General features: G+C 36.0%; 4 protein-coding genes across 6 annotated transcripts; 1 reads left to right on the forward strand and 3 right to left on the reverse strand.

The window, feature by feature from the left end:
- Positions 1–1,206: 1,206 nt before the first annotated feature.
- LOC115434830 (serum paraoxonase/arylesterase 2-like) lies at positions 1,207–6,337 on the reverse strand. The gene is made up of 9 exons (XM_030156946.1): positions 6,196–6,337; positions 6,007–6,077; positions 5,880–5,935; positions 4,252–4,414; positions 4,019–4,145; positions 3,730–3,933; positions 3,560–3,641; positions 1,974–2,102; positions 1,207–1,855 (listed from the first exon to the last, which is right to left on the reverse strand). Exons 1-9 carry the CDS (start codon positions 6,270–6,272, stop codon positions 1,694–1,696), a joined length of 1,071 nt encoding a protein of 356 aa, XP_030012806.1. The 5' UTR covers positions 6,273–6,337; the 3' UTR covers positions 1,207–1,693.
- Positions 6,338–7,426: 1,089 nt separating this feature from the next.
- LOC115435703 (casein kinase II subunit alpha-like) lies at positions 7,427–12,497 on the reverse strand. 3 transcript variants are annotated; one of them, XM_030158294.1, is made up of 15 exons: positions 12,409–12,497; positions 11,600–11,691; positions 11,224–11,303; positions 10,941–11,069; positions 10,717–10,828; positions 10,521–10,622; positions 10,373–10,423; positions 10,224–10,283; positions 10,061–10,144; positions 9,850–9,960; positions 9,617–9,718; positions 8,891–8,991; positions 8,639–8,787; positions 8,430–8,519; positions 7,427–8,276 (listed from the first exon to the last, which is right to left on the reverse strand). In XM_030158294.1, exons 4-15 carry the CDS (start codon positions 11,039–11,041, stop codon positions 8,161–8,163), a joined length of 1,179 nt encoding a protein of 392 aa, XP_030014154.1. In that variant the 5' UTR covers positions 11,042–11,069; positions 11,224–11,303; positions 11,600–11,691; positions 12,409–12,497; the 3' UTR covers positions 7,427–8,160. The 3 variants fall into 3 exon arrangements, with proteins under 3 accessions (XP_030014154.1, XP_030014155.1, XP_030014156.1); XM_030158295.1 differs by having other exon boundaries at positions 12,347–12,476; XM_030158296.1 differs by lacking the exon at positions 12,409–12,497 and adding an exon at positions 12,326–12,347.
- Positions 12,498–14,207: 1,710 nt separating this feature from the next.
- On the forward strand, positions 14,208–18,581 carry LOC115434942 (uncharacterized). Its single transcript, XM_030157077.1, has 7 exons — positions 14,208–14,348; positions 14,482–14,543; positions 14,942–14,989; positions 15,963–16,379; positions 16,461–16,496; positions 16,583–16,655; positions 18,312–18,581. Exons 1-6 carry the CDS (start codon positions 14,284–14,286, stop codon positions 16,636–16,638), a joined length of 684 nt encoding a protein of 227 aa, XP_030012937.1. The 5' UTR covers positions 14,208–14,283; the 3' UTR covers positions 16,639–16,655; positions 18,312–18,581.
- A 43-nt stretch (positions 18,582–18,624) lies between these two features.
- On the reverse strand, positions 18,625–21,358 carry tyrobp (transmembrane immune signaling adaptor TYROBP). Its single transcript, XM_030157078.1, has 5 exons — positions 20,430–21,358; positions 20,317–20,337; positions 20,079–20,222; positions 19,069–19,136; positions 18,625–18,966 (listed from the first exon to the last, which is right to left on the reverse strand). The coding sequence occupies exons 1-5, from the start codon at positions 20,464–20,466 to the stop codon at positions 18,910–18,912; spliced, it is 327 nt and encodes a 108-aa protein (XP_030012938.1). The 5' UTR covers positions 20,467–21,358; the 3' UTR covers positions 18,625–18,909.
- Positions 21,359–27,532: the final 6,174 nt, after the last annotated feature.

Below are 27,532 nucleotides of genomic sequence, written 5' to 3' on the forward strand. Positions count from 1 at the left end.
CTGCAATTCATGAACCTGATGGCATCATGAATGATGACATCTATGTAGATATTTCAAAATTCAATTTACAGGCAACAGCTGAGAAACTAAAACGCAAATGTTGGATGCAAATGGATCTTTGAGTTGAATATAGCTAATGGTTAAACATGCAAATGTGTCAGAGTGGCCATCACAAAGCCCTAACTGTGTCCAACAGAAAAACTATGGGATGAATTAACCCATAAAAACCCAAACAGCCATTAGCAAACAAATCATCAACTGATCTAAAATGTTTAATACCTGTTGATCCACTAATCCTGTCAACACATGGAAATAACTGGTGTAAAATGCAGTTTGTCATCTTTTCATGGTCATCAGATATGACCCATTTGGACGTTCAGAAGCTCCGTAGTGAACGTGGAAACACCGTCATCTTCTGCAACATTGATTCACCAGTAAAAACCCATGGAGTTTGATAAATGACAATGGATGGAGACATTTGTTTTTATGTTGAGTTAATGATATATTTTGTGGGAAAACAATTACGTTTTCTTCAGTTTTCTATGTTTCTGATATAATAACCTTTGAATTTTCTCTGAGCTTTAATGAATATCTACATGATTAGTGAATTAAATATAGGAAAATACATGATTGACACTGAAAAATGCAGAATACAGATGATAATATAGCAATAAATGGCGATACATCACTTAAAATAAGGCCTTTTATAAGGTCTTTATGGGTTAAAGTGTTTTTATGTATGGAAGGTCATAAACATAGTCACAGTGTTGTAGTTTAACCATTTTGTCACTACTATTGTTAAATTTCACTTAATCAAAAAAAAAAAAATAGTTGAGCTAATTGAACTAAAGCAATAGAGACTGAAAGCAAATGTTGCTAATAAATAGAATTGTGAAAAAACCCTTATGGAGGGTATAGGATACTGACTAAGGCCTTAGTGGAGGATATTTGGTGCATGTCATTCCAATACTCAGTTTTGAAGAAAAAAAGTATTCACCCACATCTGATGTAACCTATGTCAGTAATGTTGTCAAAAGCCAAAGCCTGTCTGGAATTGTGCTGTACCATTTTAGTGTCTATTTACTTGGACCAACATTTATCATCTACAGTAAGCATTCTTTTTATTTACACAGGTCTGATCTCAGTTTGTGTTTGTCTTCTGACTGACTACCTCACTAGAACTCAAATAAAAATAAAAAAGTTGTGTACAGTTCAGTAGCACCATGTGTCTCTTTATTGCTTTACCATAAAATCCATGAATCAGTGACACCTTTTTTAGTACCCTCAGCATTTGGGAAGACATTTAGACACAAAAAGGCAATTTAAAAAATCCAATGCCATTCCTTACACAACATACAGAAGGAAGTGATTAGGGAAAAATGTATTTTTATCAAACAAATTGTCGCACAACTCTTTCACAGTGTTTGACTATAGCAATGACACCAGCTTTTCCAAAGTATTTCCTGGAGGACACACACACAGTCCAGTCCTTGTGTACATCTTAAAGCAATGTCTAGGACAAAGCCAAAGATTATCCTTGCACCTGCACTGTTATAATAATATACCAGCTATTACAATCACCATCTTTGAGCAAAGCTTTACAAAAAAAATGTCGTTGTCCCCATATTGTGCTTTAAAAGTTGACGACACCCCTGATTCCACAGAATTGTACATGAAATCATTAACTTCACTGCTACACCAAATCACAGGATAAAGCTTTGTGGAAAACTGTGCCAATGAGCAGCTTTCCCCCGTAGGTAGCTGCTACAGAAGACCCGATGATCACATGACCATCATCAGCGTACACCTGTTTAACCACAGGTTGATCAGAATGAATGTTCTGGATTTGGATAACCTGCAGGAATCAAACAGAAGAAACACAAAGAAGAGTTACAACAGGTTCACTGACAGACAGACAGACAATAATTATAAAGTTTATGAAGTTATTTCTAGGAAAATGAAAACAGTCAAACCTCTGAACCAGGTGGGTCATTGGGGTCAAAAAACAACGCCTTCCATGCGTTGGGGTGACAGCCTAACCACAGGTCACCAGATTCAGGATCAACTTCAACGTTGTCACAGAGTGAACCCACTGCCACAGCCTGGTGAGGACGGAAATTCATAGTACTGATGACCAAAACTATACACCATGGTATCATTTCTAACACTCTGGCACATTTACATATTTCTTTCTTTTCTGATTGGTTCAATAGGTTTGTGGCTTATTCTACTGTCAGGAGTACATTTAACACTGAATCATCTTAATTTCAAACATATAATGATGATTTGATTAATGTAAAATTTAAAATATAAAAGGTTTCGGTCGGATATTTATTACAATATTTAAAGGAAGCAGTTAATTTGAAATGGCTGCCAAATGTAAACATAATAATTCATCAAGTTTTATAAACTCTGTAAACTAACCTAAAATAAAAAAGCATGTAAGACATTTCTCCAGTTCACTGTTTTAATCATTGTCTGAACCTATTAAAAGGGCTATATGTAGAAAAGAAAACTCTTATGTGATATTAACTGGTAGGTTCATTGTTTTTGTTGATCCACGATTCAGACTAAACAGTGACAGTTCTGACCTTGATTGGGTGATTCCAAACAGGTTTTCAGTGTAGAAAACTGAGGCAATTTTTGGTTTTACAGAGCAAAGCTAAGCTAACAGAGTTATAATGTAAACGATCTGATAACTATAAGACTGTTATTTTGAATGGCTGTTAAAATAACTGGCTATGAGGTTTAGTTTGAATAACAAAACTCGATGATCCTATAATACAAATATGTGTAAACAATGAGCTTCATACTTTATTCAGTGAGTGTAACAGTCTCTGCATACATAAGGTTGATTCATTGTGTGATTGTTGTGTGTTCTAGTGTGTGACATCCCCCTGATGTTGAAACTTTGCAACAGCAATACTACATACAGACGTGGCAAAATTATTAGGCCATCAAAGTCATCAAAAACAATGGTTATGCAATGAAGTACTAACTCCTGTGTGTATCATGAGACTAAAATAGACAGAAAAGAAAACATGGAATGCCTAAAAGCACTGTTTTTGGCAGAACAATGCCATAGCTACTGATGTAAGAAGTGAAGTGATTTTGGTTATTATCAAGAAAACATGGAAAATGGCTAGAAATCAGCTCTGAAATTAAACTCTTATGAGCTATTTTTGTTGTTATCATTATATTTGTCCAAACAAATGTACCTTTAGTTGTACTAGGCATTAAAATGAACAAGAAATTGAAGAAAACAAGGGTGGTCTAATAACTTTTTCCGCAACTGTAGAACTCTTTAAAGCATTACAGCTACTGTATAACTTATGTAACAGTATAGTGGTTTGTGAAAATTCACAGTATGGGTTAAAACTGGAATACCTGTCCATCTGGTATATTTCCCTGCACTAGTTCAAAGTTATGTATAATGTTACCATGGTGTCTTTAACTATTATTTTCTTAACACAATCATTAGTATACAATGGTTTGATTGTACTTCTGTGGCTCCACGTTCTAGTGCATTTTCATATTGATTATGTTTTGTAATATTTACCTTCACAGGCACCAATGCATCATCCTCCTTCCTCTCCAGCACATGCACATTGTGGTCTAACAGATCTACCACATATACGTGCCTATGTACGAGACAAGTGCCAAAGATCAGATATTTTTGGAGACATGATATGATATGATGATATGCCTTTACCTCCATATAACACTTACGTTTCGTCTGGTGAGATATTGATGCCATTTGCAAAGTAATATCCCTCAGAGACCACCTTTACTTTTTCAGGACTGTAGTACACAACGTTAGACCAAGGCTGAGCCAGTAAAGGTTCCACTATTCCTTTCATGATCTGATGGGTATAGTAGTGATCGTTGGTTGCATAGAAGCTCTCCACCCCGACTGCAACAATATCATTCACACTGAGAGAAAAAAAGATGATATATTTTGTTAAACGCCAAATGATTGTATTAATGCTTATCGTGTGAATATGTTAACAAGCTATACCTGTGGAGCAGCTCATGCTTGATGGTTTTCAAGTGCACCAGAGAGTAGTCGTCCTCAATAAATTTAAAGAGCTCTATCTGGCTCCCGTGTTGAGGGTGATTGACGACAAACAGGTATACCGTGTCATCTGCAAATAAAAAAAGTGTGTGTTCCTCATATACACAACCATAGGTTGTCATGTCAGTCAAGCACATCATTGTGTGGTATATTAATTAACATAAGTGATCTTTTACCACTCGGATCGCTGTATACACTAATGCCATGAGGGTTGAATGACTCAAGATCGAAGTTTCTGGGCATGCGGAGCTCTGATGGTTTCAACCGTGGCTCTTTCAGGTCTAGGGTGAAGAGTTTTCCTGGTTCATCCGTGGATGGCATTCCAGGGTACTTCAAACCCTGAGATATTAAAGATGTAAGTGTGAGAATATGAGGAGAGATCTCCAAAAGAAGACCCAAAACTTGCCATGTCAGGCACTAACTGTATGTATTAGACATATGATAATGACACCAGTTCACACATAAGCAGCATACGGGGGGGGGTCAGGGTGGTCAAATAATTATCATAATCATAACAATCCAACTTTTTCCTCTTTGTTTTAATGTAAAAAAAAAAAAAGCTTAACATTATGAAAATATGAATAACATGAACAACAACCGTGTACAAGCTGAAGTGCAATTTTAACAGCTAATTATTACTTTGGATTTACAAATGCACACAATATTTAGTAACAGGCATTAAATTGTTAAAACTGAACTTATTTACAACTTATGAACAACATTTCAGGTTGTTCATATTTATTCAGGTTAGTCACATCTTTTGGAAGGATGGCTTGTAAATAAAATATTTTCAAATGTTACTTTACTTTTTACATTAATACCCAAGAAAAAGATTTAAAGTTGTCATTATCTCTAAGTTATTATGCCATTATTACCCCACCCCCCTGAAGGGCAGGTAGGCAAGGGGTATTGTTTTGGGTTGTTTGTTTGTTTCTTTGTTTTTTAACACTTTAGCAGCAAAACTGTTGGTTGAATTCATACCAAATTGGATTTATAGATTGCCAGTGACCCAGAATAGATGTCATTAAATTTTGGGAAAAGTAGGTTGAAGCTAAAATGTTTTATGATTTTTAAAATCTTCCCATTTAGTAATAATGGGCAAAATACGTGCGAGGGGCAGGCTTTGTTGTGCCTGGCACCACTTGTTTTACTTGAGATTACATTGGGCTGAATGGCTACTGAATGAAAACGGGTTTGGCCAGGTGTGGCCTGCGGGCCATATGTTTGTCACCCCTGGCATACAGAACGACATCTGAAAATGATAAATTGATCTTCTTGAGTCCATGAACAATCCCATTACAAGACATAAAAAAATCACGACAGATTAGGAACCTTACAAAAGACTAATCAGTAATAATAATAATCATAATAATAAATTATTCAAAAAGACAAAAAACATGCACTTACACTTTTTACTAACAATAATTACATCAGATTGATGTGAAATAAATTATCAAAGTCCAGATGTAGAAGTAATGCGCCCCACCCCATCCCAACCCCCTGCTGTTTGTTCCAGTTTCAGTGAATGTTATCAAATACAAAAGTAGAAAATTAAATGACTGAATAAAGTTCATGTTCTTTAAGTAAATAATGCAGGTTTATCTTGGGTAGTAGTCTGTGGGTTAAACAAACAATAGCTGTACTGTGCAAAGTCATCAAGAACACTGAAGTAAGAAATGACAGAGACATGCATGGACAGTGATGGGGAAATGCAAGGACTTTATAGCAGGATCTACATATTAAATGTTGTGCATTGCTCTTTTGGGGATGGGTATTGGACAGTTTTGCAACTTTAAATACTTACAGTGCTGATGAATGCGAGGCCGTTTCCAAGTATAGTTATATCCTCAGAGCCTCCATCTGAAAGCACAGCCGCACTGTGAACACTAAAGTAGTCTGAAGTGCATCTAAAGTATTACGGTGTTACTTACTCAGATTTGGGATGAAAACGCAGTCAGGTAGGTGATTCTGGACCAACTCCCTGGAGGCTAGCGTCCTTTTCCTGCAAAGTTTCCAGGTCAGAAGTTGTATCAAAGCAGGTGACCCACATAAAACTTATTGTATCAACAGACGAAAACATAAAAACAATCGCCAACAGCAGCCGTCTCCGTCCATATTACCTTATATTTACAATCCTTTCACCGATTAGGGCTGCTATTACAGCAACCACCAGCGAAATGATCACTCCTTTACCCATTTTAGCACACGATAAACACGACTTTCCACAGCGTTTTATAAAAACCCCGACAGCCGAGGCGTGCCATAGCAGGCGCGACTAATGGTGCGTTCAGAGTTATCGGAAATATGTAAATTAACTTGTTCTTAAACTGACTTTTTATGTAATAATCCTTACTATATTCGTACCCCTCATGGTACGTAGTGCTGCATATTTCTACACTAGATAAAGTTGCTACATCAGTTAGATCTTACGGTCAGACCGAGACAACTTGAGCAATGGTGCTAAAAGATACGTTTTCCCACCGAAAAGTTTAAATTAGGCTACATAATGTGGACATGTGTTTTTACGTCCGCATCCATTTATAAAAAAAATAAATAAATAAAAAAAAATAATTTTAAAAAAAAAGAAAAAAGTATTAGCTCATTTACTCATAAAATAGCTTCATAAGAGTATCTAAATGCTATGTAAATTTAGAGTGGTCAAATTTTCAACCCATGGGGAGCACCTGAATGCAGCATGGCTCCAAATGGTCGGAGCTTCTGCATCTTAACTCAACTGCCATCTACATGAACTCTATGCAGAGAAAGTTGGCTAAATACTTTATGAAATAAAACCAAGTCCATTTACAAGTGTAACAACATTTGTATAACTTAAAAGTCTACTAACACAGAATTTATTGTTGATTCTGCTGGATTTGCAGCCTTTGTTATAAATCTAAAATGGCCTGTGACAGAGGCTACATTTTTTTTTGTTCTTATTAGCACTGACAAAAATGATCTGAATGAGTCGCTGCTGTCACTCTGTCTTTTATTGTATTGATCCTCACTAGAATACTGTATGAGCTGTATTCATTCATACCTTCAACTATTATTCCAGGATTGTGTAGAAAATTATTCATTTATACATACATCCACTTTCTCTCACACACACCTGTACAGATATTGAAAAACCATTATGCAACATTCACACAAACCTCAGAGAAATTATTTTTCAACATCTGAAATCCTCTTTTAGATTGCTGTAATACTGTAAATCCTTTAGTACAACTTCATCTTGCAAATTAAATTATTTTGTGGAACACACCGACACTCTTCTACCTAAAACCCACTTAGATATTATCAGTGCAAACAGCCATCAGACAGTATACTCAATAACATATAGTTCCTGCAAAACCCTGTTTAAATTGTTTATTTTTGAAGTTGTTTTTTGTAGGTGATGAGTCCTCCCAACATAAAACAAAAGAAGTTACAAAATTGTCTATGTAATCAAAATCATGTGTAAGAGACTTCATAAAAAACAAACATGAACACATACATACACATACAGAAGTGAAAGAAACATAAAATTGGCAAACTATTGACCCTGTGATACTCAGCATTGGGTGCATGCAACCTGACAGTAACTGTAGAATATCTACAAAAGTCCAATTAAAGAATGATAGCGTCTAACAACTTCAAAACACCAACAACTGCTGCACATTACATCGTGTGCAACCATCAAGCACTGTTAGTCGGGGCACACCAGATTCCTGACTCTGTTTTGTGAAGTCGTGTAAAGGTTCACAGTGTAATACAGCAGGATCCCCATCAAACAGTTTCAAGCAAGACTGTATATTTGGAACATACAAAATAAATTTTATTATCCATTCTCTTCATGTCTACATCTTATTAGAATTTCTCGACAATGGCATTGTCAAATAACACACCCAAATTAATTCTAATAATCCTGACAGGTGCAACAATACATTTCTGTCAAGTCCAGGTGTCAAAATATAACTGAATGTGAAAAGCAATTTAAATCTTCTTTGTTATTTTCAACATAAAAAGGGGAGCCATGGCCCGAGGCTGCAGTGAGAGCTAGGCAGGACATGGCCATGAGCGCACACAGACACAGGGGGGAAGTGGCTTCAGGGCTGAGCCCCAGTGGCTGCAGGGACTTGTGTGGCCAAAGTGTTGGGGGCAGAGATGACAGGTGATCCAGCAATGTTAGCCAGTGGCTGTGAGGAGGACATTGAGGTGATGCCTGGAAGAGAGAGGAGGTTCGTTAGGTTTTGTTTTGGAGATTATCACAAATGCAATATTAGCTGCTTGTCTTTTCCAAATCCAAATGCAAGAGGATTTCCAAAATAACTGAATTCTCTGTTACTTATTATTGATGATGAACAGGAGAACTCACCAGCCATCATACTTGAGGAGCTGACAGGTGTGGAGCTGGCAGCCATCCCTCCAGGAGTGGCCCCCCTTCCCTGATCTTTAACGATGGGATCTGAGAAACAACACGTGTTGATACAAAACAAGACAAATGAGTTAGTACATTCAGTGTTATTTTGAGACAGTTCACTCAGCAAAAAAAAAAAAACCAAACCAAAAAAACAGTCAACTTACAGAAGTAGGGATGATCCATGGCCTCTCTGGCTGTGAGCCGGGCTTGATGGTCGTAGCGTAGCAGTTTGTCCAAGAAGTCTAGAGCTTCTGTGCTGACCAGGTGCTGATTCTCACTGTGCACAAACCTTTCCCACCTTTTACGTGAGTGTCTGTGAAACGAGGATACAATACAAACAGAAAAATGTCAGGCAACCGTTACAACCAAATATTTGATCATAGTTAGGTATGGACAAAAGACTGGGGATGTTTTACCTTCCAAGAATGTCATTGAACCGTGGATCCAATTCAATGTTGTACTTGTCAATGTAGTCATAGAGGTCCTCTGTGCCGAGTACTTTTGCAATTCGCACAAGCTGCAAGGAAAACAAAACATTATTAACATCAAAACAGCACAAGTAGGAACAATTCATCTATTAGTTGTTCACTATTAACTGATGACTATATATTGGTATTGATGATCTGTTATAAGTGTATTTTTTATTGAAGAAAAAGAGTCAAAATTTCTCTCTTTCCTCCTCTGAGATTAATCTCAATATATTTAGGTTGACCATATTGGGACCAAACAAGACATTTATGGATGTCATCTGCTTCTTTGGAAAATACTTTTTAAAAAAAAAATAATTTTCTGCCATTTTATACAAAATAAAACAATTGGGATTGTTGTTGACGGATCAGTCAAATAAATGTTAGACAAAGCCCTAGTTAAAAAGTCATGTTTTGGTTTGGAGGAGTATAAGATGCAGGCTGTTTTTTTAACAATATGTACATCTCTTTAAAGTAGTTTATTCTATCATGGACAATCCCAATTATAGAAATGTAGATTTTTTTTATTTTTTTTAAAATCAAAACTAATCTTGAATGTTTCACTGCTGGTGTGTGAAAAATGTGGTGAGGCAGTGTAAAACAGGTAGAACTGTTTCAAGACCATACACAGACTACTAAGATTACTAACAGACGACAGATTTTTTTCATAAATACCTGATCATAGTTGTCATGACCATGAAAGAAAGGTTCCTTTCTGAAGATCATGCTGGCCAGCATGCACCCCAAACTCCACATGTCCAGGCTGTAGTCATACATCTGAAAATCAAAGGCCACAAGGCTTCATCTAATCCCACAGCTTCCTTCTATATAATTTAACAATACACATTCTGATTATCTTTTGAATAAACAACACCATTAAACAATGACAGCAGAGAGGGAGGCCTCACCTGGTAATCTACCAGCAGTTCAGGTCCTTTGAAGTACCTGGATGCCACTCTCACGTTGTATTCTTGGTTTGGGTGGTAGAACTCTGCCAAGCCCCAATCAATTAAACGGAGCTGAATGGAAAGAAAAAAAAGTTGAAGTTATAAATTCTCATTGTTGGACAAAGTAGAAAACACCAAACTTGAGGAGAACGATCTGCAGGTGGGACAGTACCTTTCTGTGTTCATGATCGATCATGACATTGTGTGGCTTGACATCTCTGTGCATTATCCCCATACTGTGGCAGTAATCCAGAGCCTTTAAAGAAAAGAGAACAACATGTCTTGTGTGTTCTACAACTTAGTATAGCATTAATGATTTAAAATGTGTTTCTTACCTTTAGGATCTCGTACATGTAGAACCGTATGTCAAAGTCAGATAGGGTTTGATACAATTGCTGGGAAAAATACATGTCATTAGATTAAATTATTTTGTAAAAGTATACTAAAAAATAAATCTAAAAATGCAATGATCCATTGACTTTACCTTAAAGTCTGTATTGTTCACATGTTCAAAGACCAGGGCAGGAGTTCGTGACTAAAAAATAAAACACACACAAAATACACTTTTTAAGTTGAGAGCTTACACTTAAATGTTTAACAAATTTGTACTTTCAAAAAAAGAAGAAAATCACCACAGGATCCTTGACAATATCTAACAGTGAGATGATATTTGGGCCACCCCTCAGATTCTCAAGGATCTTTATTTCTCTCTTGATTTTCTTTTTCTTGACCGGCTGAGGAAACAGGAATTATTGTAGAGCCATTAAAATCTCATTACATTAGTGGAAAAAAACATAACAATGTGCCATTTTCTACATGTCTCTATACCTTCAGTATTTTGACGACCACTTTTTCATTGTTTGTGATGTTTATGGCTTCAAACACTTCACTATATTTGCCTCTTCCTAGTTTTCTGACTAGCTGATAGTCGTCTTGGTTGCTGTAAAAGAAAAACAAAGAGACCAAACAGCCATGATGAAAATGGCTGAGATAGCTTAACTAACAAAACAACACAAAAACAACTAAAGCACCAACAATTCCCTTTGCCTTACCCCCATTCAACAACATGGGACTCATAGTCCCAGTATTCCCGAGGTCTCTGTGTGTTTACATCGGGGTAAACTCGAGAACGGCTTGGAACAGGGCCAGACATATTCTACACAGGATAGTCTCTAAATCTCCTAAAGCAGGAATAAACAGACATAACTAAATATTAGTTGAAATTACAGCAGTGTAAATGGACAACATGAATACTTTAAATATGCAACACTCCATGCACAACACTACGATGGCTTAAATGATGGAAAATGTAGTAACTCTAAAATAAGATATTACCTGGTAGGTTCCCTCCAGGATGATGAGGGTTGTTGATGAATTGGAACTGGAGCAGCTGAGATGCCTTTTTGGTGAAAGAGCTACATGTAAAACGGAACAAAACCCGGTTAGAACCCAGTACAGTTCAACACCAAATGTGGAACTGAGAAATGTTCTTTTATGATCCTATAAAACACTTCATTTAGATAAGAAATTCAGCTTGATGTGTTCCATATTGGTGCAAATACTTCTGGCATATAAACATCAAAATACTTACTAAAAATGACTTATACCGAAAAGGAACACACCACAGACAACATGTGACAAAAACATTGCCTCTAAAACTAAATGAGTTGTGTCTAGTGTTTAAATATGGTGGCTTGTGAAATGGAGAAACCTGAATGTTAAATGGGGGCATCCAACCAGTCTAATCAGGAGGTACAGGGTTCAATGCAGTCATTACTAGGGGCTACACAACGGTGGTATTTCCTGTAGAAAAAAGGACAGAAAGTAGGTTGATTAAAATCAATGCTGTGAATTAAGCAATCATGAGCTAACTATCTGAGCTAACATATGCCAACTGTATATTAACTAGTAATACTCAATATATCAGCGGACTTGTGTGAAACGTGCTATCAAGGTGCTCTTTGACATAACATACTGGTTCGGAAATGGCCAGTTTGCCCGCTTAATACTTTAACCAAAAGGTAAGAGTGCGCACAAACCCTGTGGCCCACGGCCTGTACAAGTGTAGTGGAGCTAACTGTTAGCTAGCCACCAGGTAAACCGGCCAGTTGGAGCTAGCTAGTTAGCATTAGCTAGCTGGAAAAGCCGGTTGGAAAGTCACAACTACCTTCAGATCACAGTAAAAAAAGACTCTAGCGGAGAGAAATATCAATTCCGCCCACAGTAAATAAAAGTGATACACACTTGGTCATTATAAATGTGTAGCCCAATAATACTCTTCGAAAAATATATTTCCTAAAGGTAAAAAAGTGCTAAGCTAGCAGGCTACGGGAGTGAATAGCCTGGTGGCTGGCGAGGCAACTGACTGACAACGCCTTGAAAAAACATCCAACAAACACTGTGATCTAACAGTGGAATGGTAACGCAATTGTGTTACTTGTTCTCTGCTTTCCGTCACCTGTGAAACACTCAACGATAGATCCAAACGCACGACGATTCGTGATAAAATAACACGATTACCTCTCAGCGTTGTTAGGACGTCAAATATGGCGATGCTTGGGATCAAGAGCTTAGTGCGAACAGCCTTTCCCGCAGAGGGCGCTCTGATTTTTCTTTTCATGGGGGAAAATTACATATGTTGTTGACACCAACAAGTCCATTCGACTGGCAGAAAGTTTAACGTGAGTGGAACGAACGAACTGTAGTGATTTAGTCGTTACCGTTCGTTTGCTGAGGTTGTCAGTTACTGTGATCTAACCGTTTCGTGTGAATAACATTTGGTCTCTGGATCCTCTAAGGTATAAAGTAGATGGTTTATTAAGCTTACACTATGTACATTTAAATGCATTATGTGTGAAATACTTTATTACAACATGTATGATATACCACATCCACCCTTCCCATTATTTTCCATGATGTTCCATGGTTTCATAAAGTCCAGCTCTTCAGTCACATGTCTGAAATCATGCAGCATCAAACTATTCTTGAAACCTCAGCTGACCTCATTTCTGCTCCAAGAGATGAAACGGTGCATACATGCATGGGCATGGCTTTTAGGATATTTCTTTTTCTATACACTAGAGCAGGGGTGTCAAACTCACTTTAATTCAGCCCAGTGTGATGTCAGACCAGTAAAATAATAGCATAAAAACCTATAATAATCCAATGTTTTTCTCTGTTGGTGTGAAAAATATACAATTGTATTATGAAAATATGAATAACTTAAACAACCATGTAGAACCTGAAATTTCTTAGGAAAAATAGTGCAATTTCCACAATATTATGTCTCATCTTATTAACATAATTTACGGATCACAGTGGATCTATGGTAAAAATTGCACTTATTTTTCTTAAGACATTTCAGGTTGTTCATATTTATTCAGGTTATTCACATTTTACTGTGCATGGAGAGTCTGTAAATATTCTCATCATGTCATTTGACCTTTTTCAGATTAAAAATTAGGAGACATTTTGAAACCCCTTGACTGTTAACATCTTTAGTGTAGTTTTTGCATTTCACAAATTCATCCTGCAGGCTGGATCGGAACGTCTGGCAGGCTGGTTTTGGCCTGCAGGCCGTATGTTTGACACCCCTGCACTAGTGATTCCCAAACTTTTTCAGATCAAAACCCCAAACATACAAAATACATCTTGGATTACCTTAATGTGTACATTTTATTGATTCATTGATTGACAAAACAATGTTAGTGTATTTTTGTCTAATCTTGTATAGTGTTTCATCTTTTTTTGTCTTGTTGCATCTTTTATATAATTCTCTATTTTCATCTTTAATGTCATTTTCATATTGTTGTCTTTTACATCATTTTCTTTTATGTTGTTTTTTTCCCCTTTACATCTTTTACCTCCTCTTTGTGTTTCATACAATATATAGGTAAACATTTATAAACTCTCTAACACTCTTCACTATTTTGCTTCAGTAAATTAATCAACATATCATTGTTGACTGAGTAAAAACACCTTTGTGACTCATTTTGCATCCTGACCCTAAGTTTGGGAACCGTAGCTTCAGACTATTGTCCATTACATTCTTATTGTAAGAGGGGTCTTTGAGGCAAAATGGCTTCAGGGCTGTGCAGAAAAAATAGACAATGGTGAAGTAGTGTATTAAAACAATTCACAGTCTGTAGGATCACTTTAAAAGCTTCCCAACCACCTGTAATTAACTCACAATAGACAGAGGTCGTGAACATGCTCAGGAAACCCTAACACTGAACGCACACAATGAATAGACCTTTGTAAACTGAGCAAACTCAGCTTATTTAAGTCATGCACTCTTACACACACAAAAAACCCAGTCTTTGACCACAGATACATTTCATCATGATCTATAATTAACTGGGGCAAGACACAGAATAAAAAGTGCAGAAGCAGAGGATGGCAGTCAAACTGTTACAGGACTCTGCCACGTTCCTCTGGACCAAGAACTCTAGAATGAACCTGTAAGTGCTGATATTTTGCAATGCAGAAATGAATTTTTACAAGCATTTGTTTCATCATTGACATTTGATTCATTTCCATACTATGCTTGATATGTACATTTTTCTATTGATACTTTTATTTATTTGGTTTCAGCTTCATGTGTTGTTTCCTACTTTTTCCTGTTGGAAGTATGGTGGTAACAACTCCAGTGAGAGGTAAACCAGTGCTAAGACAGAAGAAGTAAACATGGCAGTGAATTTTTTTTTCCCATGTTTATGAAGTATACTGACAATAATCATAAGCACTTTATACGTTTCAAAGATTTTCATTGACAAATAATTCATATTTATGCAGTAGAGTTGATTCATTACCAAAATTTACTTGAAGTACCACAGTCTCCACACACAAGCTCCAATTTTTTTTTTTTTTAAGCTCAAACAGAAAATCAGTTGCACTTCCTGAATGGTGAGATTATTTAATTCACTCGTACATTTTGGAAGGATATGCAAAATAGTGCTTGTGCTGTTGTTGGTGTCAAGTAGCTCTATGCATTTAGCTGTCATTAGTGTAAAATACTGAATATTACTTAACCTGTTCATTATCATTTTTATAGAGACACTTGGAACAATGACTGAAAAGATGATACCTGCAAATACTACAGGTTTGTGACTTGAAATGTTGTGGCTTTATTGACCTACTTTCTGTTTTATTGCATTGTTTTACTTCCTCATTAGAGTAAATCAGCCAAGATCTAAAAGTAGAACTGAGAGACATATAGTGTTTTGTTTTGTTTTTTTGCTTTATTTTTTTTTTTTTAAAGTTACCTTTTAGGGCACAGGTGTCAAACATGTGGCCCAGGGGCCAAATCCGGCCCACCAAAGGGTCCAATCTGGCCCGTAGGATGAATTATACTGAAGACATTAAAAATCAATGGTGTAAAAATCATTTTAATTCAGGTTCCACACACAGAACAAATACATCTCAATTGGGTCAGACCAGTAAAATCTTATCACAATAACCTATAAATAATGAAAACAGCAGATTTTATCTTCGTTTTAGTGGAAAAAAAAAAAGTAAAATTACAAGAAAATGGTTACGTTAATAAACTATCCTTTTACAAAAAATGTGAATAACCTGAACAAATATGAATAACCTGAAATGTCTTAAGAGAAGTACATGCAATTTTACCAATATTCTGCCTGTTACTAAATGTTTTGTGTATTTGTAATTGTAATGTAAGGTGTAACACACGTGTGTAAATGATAAACTGATAAACTGAGGCAGAATATTGTTAAAATTGCACTTGTTTTTCTTAAGATATTTCAAGTTTTTCATGTTATTCAGATCTTTCAGGAAACGTTGTAGATGTAAACATTATCATAATGTAATTTAACTTTTTTCACTGTTGTTATTTTACTGGTCCAGCCCACTTGAGGTCATATTGGAGTGAATGTGGTCCCTGAACTAAAATGAGTTTGACACCCCTGTTTTAGGGTATATTATGGGAAGTACATATGACATAATTTGCCATAACCATATTCTGTTTTTTAGCATCTCAAGTGTAAGTTTTAACTAGATCACAATATCTAGTAGTGCACACAACATGAGGAGCAGTTCATTTTTACTCTTTCTAGATGTTCCCAAAGATGCCGACAGCTACGAGATCACTACTTCTTATCCCACAGAGGAAAATAATGCAAATGAATCAAGAAAAGCTGAAGTGAATGACATGAGCAGCAGGCTGGTTCAGGACCACGGGAGTAAAGAGCTCAATGATCAACAGGCAAGCAGAGAAGTCACTGATATTAATAGTAACAAGCGAATAATTGTGGATGCTGGAGAACAACTGAGTGGCTTAAGTGGAGCCAATGTGACTGGCAGCACTAGTCAGGGTATGAATCTCCAAAGTGTCTCAACTAAAAGAAGAGCTGATGACCTGAACGGTGCTCTGAGTCCAGGCCGGGATAGACGGCTGCGGGATTGGGACAGTCCGGAGAACAACAGTGGGAAATCTGCTCTTGTCGGCCATGGCAGAAATGCAGACTATGATGGTAAAAGCAGGTCACATGAAACAAAACATTTTTTCCTACAAATTATTGCATCCATAATAGTTGGTTTTAACATTTCCACAGAAACCAGAGAATTTTTCAGTTCAGAAAATCCCGCAGGTATGACATTTCTGTTTTGTAATTAAACATTTTGATCAATAATACGTGTTAACTACCATTTTTATCTTTATGGGAATTGTTACCAGGTAATGTCTCACCCCAAAATAACAAGTCCAGTTTGTCTAAGAGAGGATCCTCATGATGATCACACATACAACAGTAAGTGTCCTCTATGAATTTGACAGTTTTGATTAGTGTCTTACATTTATACCTAATCCAGCTGGTATGGGAAACAACTATTGGACAGGTTTTTATTTTTTAAGTTTTTAAATCTGTTTATTGGCATTTTTTAGTTGAACACATACAAATCACAAATTCAGTAAATGTACACAGCAGATCCCCTCATGGCCCCCCCATGCCCTTCCCCCACCCCATGATCCCAGATCCTCTAAAGCACAGGTGTCAAACATGCGGCCCGGGGGCCAAAACTGGCCCGCCAAAGGTTCCAATCCGGCCCACAGGATGAATTTGCAAAGTGCAAGTTAGGCCATCAAACTCAAAAATAATACCATAATAACCTATAAATAATGACAACACCAATTTTTTCTCTTTGATTTAGTGCAAACAACATTAAATTATGAAAATGTTTACATTAACAAACTAGAAGCACTCGGAGAGCGCAGACCTCCGCCAAGGCTGATCAGTGGCCCCCCCCGTGGGCCCCCCCACCCCCGATCACCACCAAAATTTAATCATTTCTTCCTTATCCCATTTCCAACAAACCCTGAAAATTTCATCCAAATCTGTCCATAACTTTTTGAGTTATGTTGCACACTAACGGACAGACAAACAAACAAACAAACAAACAAACAAACAGACAAACAAACAAACCCTGGCAAAAACATAACCTCCTTGGCGGAGGTAACTATCTTTTAACAATAAAATGTGAATAGCCTGAACAAATATGAACAACCTGAAATGTCTATAGAAAATTAAGCACAATTTTAACATTATTCTGCCTGTTACTAAGTGTTTAGTGTCTTTGTAGATCTGATCTGATCTGTAATGCACATGTAGAAATGATAAGTCGAGGCATAATATTGGTAAAATTTGACTTATATTTCTTAACAAATTTCATTTTTTTCAGGTTATTTACATCCTTTTTGTTTGGATAGTTTGTAAGTGTAAATACTGGCAAAACTGAATGTTATTTTTAGCACTAAAACAATTTGGAGGTGTCATTATTTGTTGGCTATCATGCAATTATTTGACTGGTCCGGCCCACTTCAGATTAAATTGGGCTGAATGTGACCGCCGGAAGAAAATGAGTTTGACACCCCTGCTCTAAAGGAAAAGAGAACACAAAATACAAAAGAGAGAATGTTGTGATAAAGAAGAAATAATAGAACAAAGTACAATATTCAGGTAGAATGATAATAATAAAAATAAAAAAGTGAATAGGTAAATAAATAAGATTAAATTAAATTAAGAAATTAAAAATAAATAAATAAATAAATAAAAGGAAAAAGGGGAAATGAAATAAATAAACACAGCATTGGTTTAAGTTACCAGTCTTCATCTAAATATACTCCACTAGTCCTAGTTTATCACATCTGTAATGTTGTCAAAATAAGTCAGGAAAGGCATCCAAACCTTGTTAAATTTGTCCTTATTTCCTCTCAGAGTGAATTTGATCTTTTCCAACTTCAGGTGCAAACATAATGTCCCTTATCCACCTGACCTGTTTGACATGTTTTTTATGTTTACATTTTGTCACACAATGAAACATGACATGATACCTTTGTTTTCATACTCTATTAATGCAATGTTCTGTAACAGTTGTGTGTTCTGTTTTTTTTTTTTTTTTTCCTGTAGATTCTTTTTCTTCAGAATGAGTCACAAACTGCCATCTGTTGACTCAGAGGAAGCAGACTGCCTGGATCCACATACAGAGGCTCCAGGGACTTTTTCATCCTGATTTAGATTTTTAGAATTATTTTTGGCTATATGTTCATGTAAACGAATGTATGAAAAGAAGACAGTTTGGACATATCTACACTGGGCTTTTTACTATTATAGACAGATAAGTTAAATACAGTTTCTGATGTTTGACTGTGAAAATGAAATTGTTCACTACAATGAATACAACAAGAAAGAAGCAGAATAATGTGTTTTTCTTTTACTTGGGTTTTGAAATGTAGTTTAATTTACAGCTAGTTAAATACAAATATTATACATAACTTATATACATGTAGTAATTAAAAAAACAAGAATGAGAACACAATTTGTAGCACAAAAGTCTGTTGATACAATGCAAATCCAGAACATGCAACAGATATAATATGTATTATGTTGTTTCCTATAATGCTGCAGGAGTATACAAAATATAGCAAGTTGCCATTGTGCATGATATAATTAGGGTTTAACAAGAAAAAACAAAACATCATCAGGATTTTTTTGTAGCGTCACTGTTTTACTTCCTATAGTGTCGAAGCTCACTGTACACATCTGACTGGACTCCATGTAACTCCTAAAAGAAGTCAAAGTAATTCATCATTAAACACAAATGCATATTAAACCCTAAATAACCACTTTCATATTTGGTGTCTTTAAGGCTTATGCTCTGCTTTACCTGGTATGGTGATTCTGCGACCTCTGCCACCATTTTCTTTGATATGGTTGATGGAATACTTCTTTTACCTGTTTGAAAAAAAAAAAAAAAAGTATCGCACATAAAAACTTATCACCATCACCGAATGGCATTATCAAAAAAACAAGGAAAAAATCAGTTCAAACAGATGAAATACAAAGACAACAATAAAAATATAAAGATTTGTGAAATTATCCTGAGCTTCAAAGTAGATCGCATTTTCATTCCATAAGGCAACTAAAACACACCAAAAAAAACGTAAGGACTCTTCTAAACTAAGCCTAAACCTAATGAACATCTTAAATTACTAAATCATCCAGAGATATTTTAATTCATCAGTCAAACTTTAAGTACATAAAGTAAACACATACTGGATTATATATGTAAATAATACTAATTTAAGTAACAGGACATTAACTGTGATTTCCCCAATGTGATTTCAGAACATTTTAGTCACAACTACTGCCTCAAGTTGATTTTTTTTAAACAGATGAAGACATTTTTACACTATTACGCCTCTCTTTCCACACCTAAATGCCTCTGCAAATCACACTGAATCTTGCATATTTAAGTTTACGTTACTTTCACTGCAAAAATCTAAATGTTACCAAGTGTATTTTTCTCATTTCTAGTCAAAATATCTCATCACACTTAAAATAAGACATAATCACATAAAGAGTAACTGGTAAGTGAGATATAAGAATATATTTTTTGACAGTAGATCCTGAAAATCTTATTTCAAGAAATCTTACCAAGATAATTTTATTTAATTTTATTTAAGTGTGATGAGATATTTTGACTAGAAATGAGAAAAATACATTTGGCAAGATTTAGATTTTTGCAGTGTTCCCCTCATAAGGTGCTTTAAAAAAAAAAAAAAATCCTTCATATGTATGATGCTTATACATAATATGCTGCATATGAGCTAAGTCTATCACTGAGCTGACATGAGTATATTTTCAACAAAAAATACTACACAGTTTAGGACTCACCATCATGGAAACCCACTTCTCTCCTTCTCTTATGAACGCTGGCAAAGCAGAAGACTGAGATAGTGATGAAAATGGTCAACATAATGTCACAGGCAATAATGGCCACAACAGACCCCATGTTTATTAGGTAACAGGAACCACATTCTGGAGGGTAAACACACACAATTAGACAGTAAATAAAAAAACTATACAAAAGCCTACACACCAACATCCATCAAAAGTGGAAAATAATACCTACCCTGTTGACTTTCTGTGGTGCCTGAAAGACAGAGTCAGCATAACGTCAAATACCAACAGAAACAGAGTGTAGCTATATGTACTACTGGAAAAAACACGTATCACACCACTCACCAAACAGTGAACCTGCGATACAAAGTGCATCGGACATCTTCGCGTTGGTGTTTGTGTTAGTTGTCTCAGGAGGAAATGCGAGGGAGAAGCTGAAACCCAGTCGCCCTTCTCTTCTGTTTCAGATTTCACACGTATAAACAAGATGTTGAAGTTGGGGGATGGACGATTTGTAGATGCTGAATTGTCCACCAGTGATGAGACTTCTTATCATGTGACTCTTTTAGGAGGAGTAAAATACCAGAAAAGGAAGCTAGTGTCACTATTTCCTCACTGTATGGTCATTTTCATGTGAGAGGACTCAGAAATCCCCACATGATTGTAGAGTCTGGCCTTCTTTTTGTCTTTTGTTTTTTTTTATCAGTGTATTTAACTAGTTCACTGAAGAGATAAGGTGCTGCATAAAGTCAGTTTCAGTACACCTGCTGTTTCTGCTGAAGTAGCCCACAGAAGACAGTATCTCCAAAGGCTGCATTTCCTCATGACCTATGGTTTAGCGAAGGCGTTTGACCACATTTGCTGCGGTATTCTCTGAGCTACTGCTGAACCACAGTTTTATCTGTAATTATCTTAGTTTCAGTGAAATTAAAGCACACCTTCATGTTCTAACAGGAGGCGTACTTGTTTTTGCACATAATGTTTTTGTCTGGGATCAATGGTAAGGAAAAGAAAATTAATATACAACTGCAAGAAATTACAAGAGGTCCCAGGGTTGAACTTTGAGGCACTCCAGATAGAGGCTGACGGCAGGAGATGAGAACAACTACTGCAACAACTACCCAGCACCTATTCAAGAGTGGTTGTACCAAGAATTTGTTTTGTCACATAACATCACAGAACACAGATAAAAGGATAGAAGAGGCAGATCACAGTGTTCTCATGTGTTTGGCTGAAGTGTCCACTAGCCACTTAAAACCACAATAAAAGAACATGTGACCTAAATTTATTTTCCACATCCCTCAAATGTCCCTTTTGTATACTGTGATGAAACAGATAAGAAATGAGTTTATTATTTTATGAAAAACTTTACTTTTCAGACTGAGAGATGATTCATTGACTGATACGTCCATGTTCAGTTTATTCAACAACAAAAAAGTACAGTCTTTCAAAGTTCAAAGTTATACATTTATTTTTTGGTTTTGAAAATATCAATATACATTTTGAAAATAAAAAACAATAAAAGGTACCAAACTAAATCAATTTAAACTATGTACAGGAAATTACACTTGTGTTTATTGCATTGAAGTTAAATGTGTAAGTTTATTTTAGCTGTTTGATTTATACTGGAAAATCCACACTTTCAAAGTACCATCATTGGGTTAAGTCTTGCAGTTTGCCCGGACATTCATGTACACTTTATCAGCTGTGGAGACAGGAAAAGAGACTGTATTGTTTTAAATAATAGCATCATGTATTTGAAGAGTTGAAGAAGAGCATAATGAGTTGGTGAGATGAATAATGATGCACAACACTTAGCAGAGATAAAAATATAAAAAGTAAACATTTAATAAAAGTAAGAAATGTTGACAATAATTAAAAAAGATTAAGAGCATAAGTGTTAAAATGGAGTTAATGGATATTTTCTTATTTAATACCATCACTCTTATGCTGTAAAAAATTCCTTAAAAAAGTTGACTCAACTCAAAAAAAGTTGTAACCTCGCTGCCTTATAATATTGATTAAAGCTAGCAAATTATTTCAGGTAATTTCAACTCAAAACTAAGTTTCTCCAACTTAAAAGACCAAGTTCACGTGACTTCTTTCTTTGTTGTGTGAACTTAACTTTTTAGGTCAAATAACCAAATATGTTTGTCATATCAACAATGTAAGTCAAGTAATCTCAATTTATTTTTAAATCTGGTTAACAAATTATTTCAAGTAATTTCAATTTAGTTGTGAGTTGAATTTACTTTAAATAGTTAGACTAAATCAAAAGTGAGTTGAGATTACTTGAGTTCCATTGTTGATTCAATAAAAATATTTGTTTGTTTGACCTAATAAAGAAAGTTTCCAAAACAAAGCAATAAGTCACGTGAACTTGGTCTTTTAAGTTGGAGAAACTTAGTTGTGAATTGAAATTACCTGAAATTATTTTCTAGCTTTAATCAATATTTTAAGGCAGCGAGGTTGCAAATTTTTTTAAGTTGAGCCAACTTGGAATTTTTTACAGCGTACACATAGATAAACTCTACAAATACAGCCCATTTTCTTACCGCTTTCGATCTTCTTACGTCTAAAGCTGGCACATCGATAAGTAACAACGACAATAACAAGGGTCAGTAGCACATCTGCACAGATGACGCCTGCTATCGTCCCAGGGTCAATCCTGTAGCAGGTAACAGGGCTTTCTGGCAAACAGCAAATTAACTCTTTCCCCGCCATTGACGAGATATTCCGTCAATTGCTTCCCAACGCTTCCCCGCCAATGACGAGATTTTCCGTCAATCCGTGTTTTCACTGTTATACTGTAGTTGGAGGTGTTGTGGATCATGTGAATTACTTTCCTTAGTCCAAAAACAAACAATTAAGCAGCTTTTTCGGAAAAATGACGGGCCGGGTTTAACGTTTTTGCACTGGAGTCTCCGTATCCCATGGCAACGCATCCAGCGGCAGTCACTGAATGAGGAAATGAAGACTGCAGGAACCGCGCGCAGTTTCAAAAGCCTTAAAGATGATTATGGAGACAGAGTCTGACAATTCAATATATGATGGAGCTACAGAAGAACCATTTAGAGACAGGAACGGAGAAATAGAAGGTGAGGGAGACGAAGACGGAACACGGGAAACAAGGAGCGGCTCAGGTCCGACACGGAGGTGCGGGTGGGGGGGGGCAGGGGCACAGAGCGACACGGAGAAAATGACAGACAGGAGGAAGAGAAAAGAGACATTTCTAGTGGACATTCAAGGAGAAGACAGACATACAGACATGGGACAAGACAAAGGAAAGCTAGTCTGCATCTGTTAGAGTGAGTTCAGATTCAGACTGAGGACACAGAACATATTCAGCTGTAGAATGTCAGCAGGACACAGGGAAGACACTGTTGGATTTGGCTTTTGTATGAAATAAATAAATACATATATTCATACAGAGATAAATAACTAGATGTCCATAGAATTATTTACAGATCAAACACAGCAGCTGGTCCAACAGGAGGACCTGGTGCAGCCAAAGGCCAGAAATCTGCAGTATTTAGTGAATTTGTTTCTTTTTTTCTTGAAAATGAGGAATATTGAGGTGTTTATATCCAAAAGCTAAACTACTATGTGTTAGACTTATAACTGATGTATGTAAATGTGCAAAGTTTAGAAGGAACCTGGTGCTTTACAAGATGTTCGGTCTAAAGTTTGGTGTGGATTCCCCTAACATTTTGTGGAATGATGGGATATCTTAGAGCTGTTTGTTACTATTATTGCTGTTATTATTATTTTATTTTGTGATTTTGAAGACAGTGTTACTGTTGGTAAATAAGAAAGAGTCAAAAATGTAAATAGGAAATCAGTTTTCTCTTGAAAATCAATATCTTTGAAAAAAATGCAATTTTCTCAGCTTTTTGCCCAAAATTCAGTTTTTTCCTGAAAATGACCAATATTCAAATGTTTATATCTCACGAACGAATAAAGATAGAATAAAATAGTTTTTTGTGTTTAAAAGTTGAAGTTCTGTTCTTTCTTTTGATGTATTCAGTGTTCACATACTCCTAACACAACATTTTCAGTGAGCCTCCAAAGATTAGTGAAAATGACCAAAACGGCTGGCGCTGGCTACCAACTCACTGGAAAATGCTCTGGCGGGGAAAGAGTTAATAAACATAAAAAAGAAAAAAAAATAGCAATCACATTTATTTCTCCTATCTCGACAATATGTTGCTTGTTAAATAACTATGGTGATTCTAAATTTTTGTGTCATTTATTGAACATACCTGCAAGTGCCATCACTGAGACTTAGTAAGTCAAAGGAAGAACAAGAAGAAGAAACACATCAGTTTTGGGGTTATTAATATCATGCAGCAACACTTCTGTCGGTTAAGTTTCCACTTTGCAAATATGTCTGTGGTTTCATTTTCCTGTGTGAGCCCACCTGTCAATACATATATGTGTGTATGTAGGAGAGAAAAACTTACTGCTAAGAAGAAACAGGGCAACAGTACAGAATGTGTTATACGCCATCGCCAAGTGTGTCAACTTTTTATTTTCTGAAAAACAAAAAAAGATGTTAAATTTGTACCTTGTGCCAAATGCTTCAAAAATGCCAGAACAGTATTTTGTGTACTTCAGACACTGTGTTGTAATTTTGGCACAACTGAGATTTATTTCTAGTCATTATACAAAGAAAAGTAGGTTAAACATTTGTTATGTGCAGATTTGCATTAGGCTATACTGAAAACGTCTGCTTTTATAATGAGTCTTAATCTGAAGCGTAGGCATTTGAAAAATGGAAAAAAAACAAAAAAACAATCAGCCCTAAAACCATTAAAACACTCTAATAATATTAGGTAAATACATTTGTTTGACACACATAATCTAATATTCACTATACTTTCAAGTGAACTTTTATTAATGTTCACATTCTGATAGTTTACAGGGGTCTCCAGTCTTGGGCCTTGTGGGTCGGTATCCTGTATGTTTTAGATGTTTCCCTCTTCCAACACACCTGACGGTCATCATCAGCCTTCTGCAGAGCTTGATCATTCGAATCAGGTGTGTTGGGAGAGGGATGCGTCTAAAACATGCAGGATACCAGCCCTCGAGGACCAGGACTGGAGACCCCTGGTTTACTACATTAATAAAATGACATACAGTATGATTTCAGTAGCAGTTTATCTGGACTTGACAATTTCAGCAGACATGAAATGGTTAAAAGTTGGGTGAGGAAGAGAGAGTAAAGCTTCTCATACCTGTTGTACCTCAGTCAGTGTGTCGCCTGTGGGATCCAGTACATAATATGGCGGTCGTTTCCCAGTTGTTTTCACTTTTAAGGGGTGACGTAAATCATCTTCCTTCCTCTGATATTGTGTGGTTGATGCACTGCCTGTTTGTTTTTCAGTCGACATATTAGCATAAAAGGCACTATTCAACTGTTCAACTGTTTAGAAGTTTAATATAAATAAATATAACATTGTGTTTATAATATCAGATGGGTGATGTTTTCTTTTTGTCCAATTCTATCCTACACATACTTTTCTGTATATTTTTCTTTTCTGTATATTTTGTCAGAGGGGATTAATCAGAACCCACTGTTGAAAACATGAACTCCATTTATGTCCAGGATTGTCTTCAGAAACAGACCAATTGTAAATCGGATATACACAAGTAAACTGAGGACAAAATGTACACGAGTGGGTGGGATGTTGAAATGTCACTTCTCTCTCTGTAAGTCTCTGCTGACTCTCAGTGGCAGTAGTTATTCAGTAAATTTCAACAAATCTTTTCTGAATAAAACCGAGCTCAGTCTTTCATCCACAGAAGTTATTCTTATGTTGGTTTGTACATAAATACAGTCAAATAATGTCTGGAATATTGTCAAAATCTGTTTGTCTGTTGCCTTTTTAACCCATAAGGACCCAGTGTGACATTTGTGGCAGTTCCCAAATGATTTTTTTCTCTATATTTAACTGTTCCCAAGTGGTTTATCACCATTTATTGTAATACTGTCTTCTGTATTTAGTGTTTTTTTTAGTGAAAATCAGGTATTTTCCATTTTATTTACTAATCATGTAGATGTTCATAAAAACTCAGAGTGAAGTTGAGGATTATTATATTAAAAATAGAGAAAACTGAAGGAAAAGTGACTTTTTCAGCAAAACCTATCATTAACTGAATATAAACCAAGTGTGTCCATCCACTGTTATTGATCCAACTCCATGGGTTTTACCGGTGAATCAATGTTGTAGAAGATGACTTTGTTTCCATGTTCAAAACGGAGCCTCTGGACGTCCAAAAGAGTCATATCTGATGACCATGAAAAAATGACAACTTGTATTTTACACCAATTATTTACATGGATTAGTCAATCATCAGGGATTAAACAGTTCATATCAGTTGATGACTGTAGCAGATGGTGGATGTTTGGGTCTTTATGGGTTAAATTATATAACTTATTTGTCACCCATGTTAGTTTCCTGTTAGGTCAGCGGTGCCTGTTTTTTTTTCTTTGGTTGATTTGAATCCTTTACAACAGTAGAGGGAGTTGTGAGCCTTCATTAGCAGCATATGTGCAGGACATGACCTCCGACTGACACTTACTTGGATTGCCTGTACAGTGTGGTACGTATAAAAACATAGAGTATACATCTGAGAGTTCAGTATATACTGTACACACCCAAATAAAGTGACAATAAAACATCCATGTACATATGGAAGAATATACACAAATAAACAAAACTAAATCCATCTGTATGTCCTCCTGAGACCCAGGAAAGTAAATGTTTTGGCTTTTTTATATTAAATAATTGTCTTGTTTGGAAAAAGCATAATGCAACCGTTTTTCAGATACAATTTCAATTTCAATTAAAAATTTTTATGAAATGTCCTTTGTGATGGACAGGATTTTTTTTTTTTTTCTAAGTAAAGCTGTGAAACTCTTATCCCCTACAGAGGACAAAAATGCATTAATGGATCTCAGGAGGATATCCAGTGAGGTTCTGTGTTTGGTGCATGGATGTCAAACTCATATCAGTTCAGAGGCCACATACAGCCCAATTTAATCTCAAGCGGACCAGTAAATTAATGGAAAAATATGAGGTTGTAATTATTTATAAGTTATTATGCTCTTTGTTTTGGTGTACATAAAGTAAAATTACAGTATTATGTTTACAAACTATCCTTTCACAAAAAATATGAATAGCCTGAACAACCATGTACAACCTGAAAGTTCAATATTATGCCTCATCTTATCATTTACACATGTACCGTACAACTTGGAGATCACAGTGGATCTACAAAAGCACAAAACATTTAGTAACAGGCGTCCACAACTGAACAATATAGCATTCAACTTTATGGTCATTTCTGCACTTTGCAAATTCATCCTGTGGCCCAGATTGGGCTGATTTTGGTCCGCGAGCCTTATGTTTAACAACCCTAGTTCAGCGTAATTACAGAGAAGG

The sequence above is a fragment of the Sphaeramia orbicularis genome, chromosome 16 (assembly GCF_902148855.1).
Source record: "Sphaeramia orbicularis chromosome 16, fSphaOr1.1, whole genome shotgun sequence".
In the NCBI taxonomy this organism is placed as follows: Eukaryota; Metazoa; Chordata; class Actinopteri; order Kurtiformes; family Apogonidae; genus Sphaeramia; species Sphaeramia orbicularis.